Source organism: Nestor notabilis, unplaced genomic scaffold (assembly GCF_000696875.1).
Source record: "Nestor notabilis isolate BGI_N333 unplaced genomic scaffold, ASM69687v1 scaffold23882, whole genome shotgun sequence".
In the NCBI taxonomy this organism is placed as follows: Eukaryota; Metazoa; Chordata; class Aves; order Psittaciformes; family Psittacidae; genus Nestor; species Nestor notabilis.
This window is the reverse complement of record NW_009917370.1, coordinates 28,075-34,949: the sequence shown is the minus strand read 5'-3', so window position 1 is coordinate 34,949 and position 6,875 is coordinate 28,075. Positions and strand designations below refer to the sequence as shown.

Below are 6,875 nucleotides of genomic sequence, written 5' to 3'. Positions count from 1 at the left end.
ACCGCTGCCTTCGCTGCCCTTTGACACCAGCGTGCGTGCGGCTGTGCTGTCCCCGCAGATAAACTGCGCTTTCAGGTGCGCTTGAGAGCTCTGCTGCCTTCGGATAAGTCGTGTCACAGCGGAAGATGCGATATAACTGAATTTAAAGTCATTTTCCACGCAGTATCTGATCTTTCTGGTTGCCAACCCGGTTGGTAACGGACCAGTACGGTGATTCCTCTATCTGACATCCCCAAGATGACTTGCTATCAAAAACCTGATTAAACTACCCAAAGAAAATCTCTGCTGTTACCTCCTTTTCCAGCCCTGTCCCTTTCCTCAACTTCTAGAGCACCACATCAGAGTGGAGTTTCACAGCATAAACTGTGCTGTGGAAGGCAGATAACAGCTTATTCACTGGTCTTGGGGGTCTTGGTTTTGTTGGCCGTGGTAACTTTTTATGATGCTAAAATGATTATATGTGAAATTACAACTTGAAGCGATCACGTTTAGATCCTGCTTGAGAAACTGCAAGTCCACCCCTAAGAGCAGGCTTCAGGCTCTCCCTTGTGTCATGTTTTCGGCTGTAACCATGGCTGGGGCAGTGGGGTTGGACAAAGGTTTCTTTCCTCACCGTTGCTGTCAGCACCCACCCAGGCACAGCACAGCGTGTTTCCACTTACTGCAAGAGCTGCTCAGCTGGGGTGTTGCTTCTGTTTCCTGTTGTTCCATGAAGGGATTTAAACCTGTCTTTAAAAGCCTGATATCCTCTCTTATCTAAGGCTTCACAGGCTTTGGAAGTAAGCGCTGTTCTGGCTGCTTCAGAAGTGAAACGATGAATTTTTAGCTAGAAAAATGCAGGTTGAGAGTACAAGAATAAAATTCCTCTTGTTCAGACTACAAAAGAAGTAAGTGTGAGCTTGCTCGCTAGTCCTCACTGTCAGCGATGTTCCATTCAGGAGGCTGGCTCAAGGTGTTGCCAAAGGGTGGGAATTCCACATCCCTATGGTCAGAAGTGGTCTCCTGTAAGCAAACCCCTCTCTTTGATCTATAGAATGGCTTATAGGGCTCCATGTGAGTTACCGAATGACACGCTGCTGAGGAAATAATGTTAGCCAGGGTTACTGGAGACCTTTTAAAGCGATAGCCCTCTGCTGTGGATGTGATGCTGGAAAATTAGCTTTCTTACCTTTAAGGAGCCATCAGGAAGTTGGTGATATCTGTAAAAACAGTTGGTGTCAAACTTGTGTCCAGCAGCACTTTACATTTAAAGCTTCTGCCTGCTTGTAACTGATTATTTTCAAGGCAACCCTTGAAATAACCATCAAATAGTACCCTTGTCTTCACTGTGGCTTGTGAACAGTGATTGCCAGAGTTCTCATTGTGCTGCTTTTATGGCATTTTTAGCATGAGCCTGAGAGTTTGAGTCTGTGTGCACTGAAGAGCCTCAGCTCTCCCCTTAGCTTGGTGTAGCTCTGACTTGGATGTGTTAGCAGCGCAACTCTTGGTAAGTGCAGAGCCACTGTGGCTTTATAATGGTTTGATTCGTCGCTGCTGGGAATTATGTGGTTACTTTTCCTGTATGATAAGGCCAGATTTAATATCTTTATTCAAACATTACCAGTGTGCCTTTACAATTAGGTGTCCATTTTTAACTCGTTTTAAAAGGCTTTTCCTTCAGGCACTGCCAGCTGATACAGAGGCTGCTCTGGGTGTATTTGGATAGCTCTGTTTCCAACACCTCTTTCCTCCTGGTGATGCAAATTTAACCTATGTGAATGCCACTTCAGCTGTGTCTGCAGAGTAATCCTGTTCAATTTAATCTTTTGAATCTTACCCCTTAAAGTCTTTTCTGTAACGTACAAAGATTGTTTTATCCGTAAGTTTTTTAGATGGAAGAGGTTAATACACCCAAAGGCTCTGAAGTTATTCTCACCTCAGTAACCTGAGCACTTCTCTTACATCACACTGTTTGCCCTGATTTGCAGGTTACTTGAGTCGATGGTTTTTCTAAGCCCCACAGAGGCTTTTCTCGATCGCTGTTTTGCTCAAGCAATAAATAAATCTGCTGACGTGTGTGTTCTGTGTTTGCTTATTCTTGACCTTTGATTTTTAGCAGTGCAAGGGACAGTTTCAGTGGTGATGATGTGTAACTCGGCGTTTAAGCATGGCCAAGTGTATTTCAGTTGTATTCTTAAAACCTGTGCCTGTTGCAGCTGATCGGTTGTTCAGGGTAACATAGGATGTGGATAAGGGTTTTGGGGTTCACTGTGGAGAAACCAAGACTCCTGGAGCTTTGTCATCTGAACAGATTTGGTTCCAGGGCAAGCAAATGCCATTAAAATATTCTTTCCTCCTCTTTCCATTCTATCTTTCCCTGACGTGCCTGTTGTTGCATAGTGGAGAAATTCAGTTCATTGTCATGAGTGTAACTGCTCAGACAGGCGCCTGGGTTTTGATCTGGTCCTGACCCATGTTTTGACTACCATGTGCTGTGCTCCAAGGTCAGAGCTGCCCTCAAGTCATCTTGTGATGCTCCCAGGCACTGCTGCAGCATCAGGAGTGTGGCCAGACAGCCTGCAGCCGTGTGGATGCTTCTGCCAGCTGCATTTAGCAATGCACTCTAGTTTCTCTGGGGTAGCTGGGCTCCAGCATCCCCTGATGTTAGCAGGTTATGCGCTCCAGTAGGAACTGGTTGGCTGAATGCTTCTGAGGATGTTGCCCTTTAGTCTTTCGAGAGGTTCTTATCCTAGACACTAATTCACTGTGTCAAACTGGTGCTTTTGGTGTGATTATCCTCATTTTAGATAACGAGGAAATTCGGATGAAAGCTTAGGAATGAATTGCTCATGGCTGTGCAGTGAACCTGGTGGTGGCTTTATTCTTGTGCCCCAAAGCATCACGTTGGCCGTAGTGACTTGTTCTCCTGGGCACTCCAGGAGTGGCTATAGTCATCCTGGCTGCTCTCAGCTCAACCTTCTCTTCCTGAATCTAAGTTGAAGGAATTTGGTGGAAACACAGTGTTCTGGAGCCCTTCTTAAACATAACCTTAGCATTTAAGGTTTAAATTGTGGCAGCCTGTGCAGGACAGTACAGGTCTCTGAATGGCGATTCCAGTACTCTGTGCTAAGTACTTGTTTCCCATTACAAGCCAAGCAGACAGATTTTGTGCAGACAATAGGGATTTATTTGGTATCAGACGTCTTGGGTTCTACTTCACAAAACTTCTTCACCTCTCATCTCCCCTGCTTCAAACCCCAGCAGCTCCCAAGGGTGGCCCTCTCCCAGTTGGAAAGCTTATGTGAAGGCCCCATTTGAACTCTTCCGGGGCACACCACACACCTCCACCAAACTGTTCTTATGATAGAATTATTTTGCCTTTTGCAAAGATTTCTGTCCACAGAAGTCTTTCCAGGGGGAGGAAAAGGTCTTTGCTGTTGGATCACAAGGTCTGGGTTCTGTTTTCCGTTTCTGCACTGGTTGTTTTAATGCATTGTGGGGTCATTTAACTGGTCCATGATACAGTTTACCAAAGCAAAATTGGGTTTGGTTTTTAACTCGGGACTTTGAATTACTTTTGTTACCTATAAATGCCTTATAATATTTAATGTGCTGTTCTAAATGCCTTGTGTTTTCTGTTTATTTCAGACTATAGGATTCAGCTATGTCCTTCATATTTAATTGGATTTACAGTGGTTTCAGTAGCGTATTACAGTTTTTAGGTAAGTTTTTACTGTTTGGTTTATTTGGTTTGATATATTTCTGCTATTTTTGTATAAAATGTCTGTTCACCTCCCTTATCTTCAAACAGAGCCGCTGGTTAAATAATAATATTTGGTTTGGTGTCTATACAGCAACATTCAAACAGAAGTTTCACTTCTCAGTACTGAGTATTTCCAGAGCGTGCACTTGCTCAATCTTACATTAATCCTTTAACCTTGTGAAAAAATTACATTTACTTTCATGAGCATAATAGGTTTAATTTTTATAGTCATACTACAGTTGAGCTGGTGTAATTCAGATGATTCTTACTGAGTTTCTCCTGGTTTTCCTCCTTTGCAAAGACCTGATCTCAGTTATTTTAATTCACCTCTTTTGTACATGAGGATGTCACTTCAGAAGCCAAATATGAGACTGACTACAAAATGTAAGTGCTGGGTATTGAAGCCCTTCATGTTTAGTGGTGCTTTACTCTGTGACTGGTGCCACTGAAATCAGTGTGAATCTTCACTGGCATCTGCTAAGGTGAAATAATAGCTTGTGCAAAACAGGAGAAAGAAGGGCAAAACCAACCCCAGCACCATTCCAACCAGGAAGAAAAAGAATGTTGGGATATTGAAGAAAATGAATGGAAGTTGCAGACAACTTAGGTAAAAGGCAGAAGTTACGAGTTCAAAGGGTTTGACTGAAGTGGATAGAAAGCACAGGAGGCGAAGGCATCGCGGCGAGCTGTGCCGCCTGCCTTTTATCAGTGGGAAGTTTCAACTTTGCTGCATGTTAGACCCTTGGCCTGCTATTGAAATAGTAGCCAGTGAAATTTTAACTAAGTCGACTAATCCTTCTTATCTCCTCTTCCTTACCCAAGCAGTGATTGCTGCACACTTGGCCATTCCTAGGCAAGCAAAGTCTTAATTCTGGTGAAAGATACTGCAGCTTGAAGTAGGAAGGAGAATTACTTTCCATGTGTCCTTCTTGTTTTGGAGGAACTGCTTTCTCTTTGCATTCTTATTTACATTTACAGTTGAAGAAGGCTGATTATAACATTTGGGAAACTCCCTGCAGTTCCCTGTGCTGTCCTGTCCTGTCAGCAGGCTGATAAGATCACTTCTTGAAGTACATCTTTGCACACATATACTTTTAGAATGCATAAATAATCCTTTTTAATATATATACATAAACTCTGGTCTTGGTGCAGCTAATAACTGAAGTATTGCTGCTTGTTCATACTGTGTTTGAAGGAAAGACACTTGGGAATACGAAATGTTTCAGAGAAAGCAGCAGCACCTGATTTGGGAGCAGAGGCTCCTGGATATCCAGGTTGAGAGTGGCAAAAATATTACTGTTTTACTATGGTTTAGTAGAATTTTGTTTCATAAGCTAAGTGAACTGGAGCTTCTCACTGTGGCATAAAGTAATATATGAGAATGTTTCCCTGCTCCTCCTTTCTCTGTAAATATTAGTAACTTTCTCCTCCACTCTGTAGTTTAATACATATTTGGGTATGTGAAAAGATGAGTTTGGAACGCAAGAGTTATAGTATTTGAAAGAACTGTGAGGACACTCTTCAGTACCTGTAGTAATACAGCTCCTAAATGGAATAAGATGAGGAATATGAAAGAATATTCATTCCTGCAAGTCACAAAACATCTCCCGCTGGAATGTGATCCCAGGGATGAGCTTGAAGGCAGAGGGAGAGGTGAGCAAACAGCAGCAGTGTAAAGATCAGCCAGGCAGAGGCATGTCTACCACATGTGGCATCAGCAGGGCTGTGTCTGAGCAGCTGCCTGTGCAATAGCATCTCTTAAAACCCCACCAGGTAAAACATGTTTGAGGATAACACATTAAATAAGAAGAAGAAATGAGGGCTTCAGAAACTGATGTTGCTGCTCTGCCCACTGCCCTCCTGGTGTAGGGAGACCCAGGGGGGCTGTTAACATGCCTTTTGACAGCTACCAGGGACTGTGGTGATGGGACACTTGAGCTTGAGCAATGAAATGTGACTCTGTGCTTCGCAGTGTCTCTGTATCATCACAGTGGTGGTAAAAGAAACTTTCCAGCCTATTGCAAAACACTGTAATACTATGACTATAGTAAAAGATTCCAGTGATGTAAAAGCCTCCCACATTCTAATATTTAGCTGTGCATTGTGATTCTTTGTACACAGAAAGAAGAGAGAATTCTGTTAGGAGCACAGCTCAGGTTTGCTTTTAAGGAAATGTAACTGCAGCATGTGCGTAATAGGTATTTCCTCACCCACTGTTGTGCCTTCTTCAGAAGGCTCTTGGGGTGGTTCCTAAGGGGGTGTGTAGGATCCACCGATCTTGGAAGAGAGAATAAGGGAAGATTTTCTGCTTTAAAAAGGCAAAGTTAAGACACTTCTTTACTTTAGTATTTCAGTACAGAACATGGTATTTAAGAAATGTAATTTGTCTTTCCAAGGTTTTACTTGGAATGTCCATCAGTTTGAAGCAGCGAAAAATAATCCTGGCATAGGATGTAGTGTTGACAAATTATAAGAGAATTGCCCTTTAATAATGTCAGACTTCAGGAAAATACGATGCTTGTGGTTTAGATGTCCTTCCTCTCCTTCACAGCAACTCTTGCATTTACTGGGGTTACAAGGAGGCCAAACAAAAAGAGTGAAAAGTCATTTTTATGAAGATGACAAGCAGTGAAAATAAAATCTCTTATTGCAGTTACGAAAGCATTATCACATGCCAGCAAGTGTGTCAGAAGTGCCCTGATGATGCCATTGTGGTCATAGCCACACAAGTTAGCCGGGGGTATGGGTGAATATTTGACAAGGATACTTTGTGTCAAAATAATAATGAACCAATATAAGAATTCATACATATACTAATTATGATGATTACCATTGAAACCAGTTTCTCTGTAATACCCTGATTGAGGCCTGGACTCTTATTTTTGCCTCCAACAAGGTTTCTGTCATAATTGAAGGTAGCTGAACAAAACCTCCTCTGTTCAGGTCCAGAAGGGTCCACATTTCAGAGCCCACTGTTGGGGCTGTACCTGTGTGCTCCCTCTCCACCATCTGTGAGCAAAACACTCCTTTTTGCTGGGGCAGCAGAAGCTACACTGCCAAAATTTGGTCCTGTTCTGCTCTGGTTTTCCTAAGGACATGTAAGTGCGTTTGCACAAGTGACACATTTACATCA

At 42.8% G+C, this 6,875-nt stretch overlaps 1 protein-coding gene across 1 annotated transcript in view; it reads left to right on the top strand.

Annotated features, from left to right (window-relative positions):
• Positions 1-3,625: 3,625 nt before the first annotated feature.
• Positions 3,626-6,875, top strand: part of SAR1B (secretion associated, Ras related GTPase 1B) — a 7,691-nt gene continuing 4,441 nt past the window's right edge. Inside the window, exon 1 of the mRNA XM_010009203.1 lies at positions 3,626-3,701. Within this exon, the coding sequence (XP_010007505.1) occupies positions 3,644-3,701 (58 nt within the window). The 5' untranslated portion in view covers positions 3,626-3,643. The remainder of the gene's footprint in view (positions 3,702-6,875) is intronic.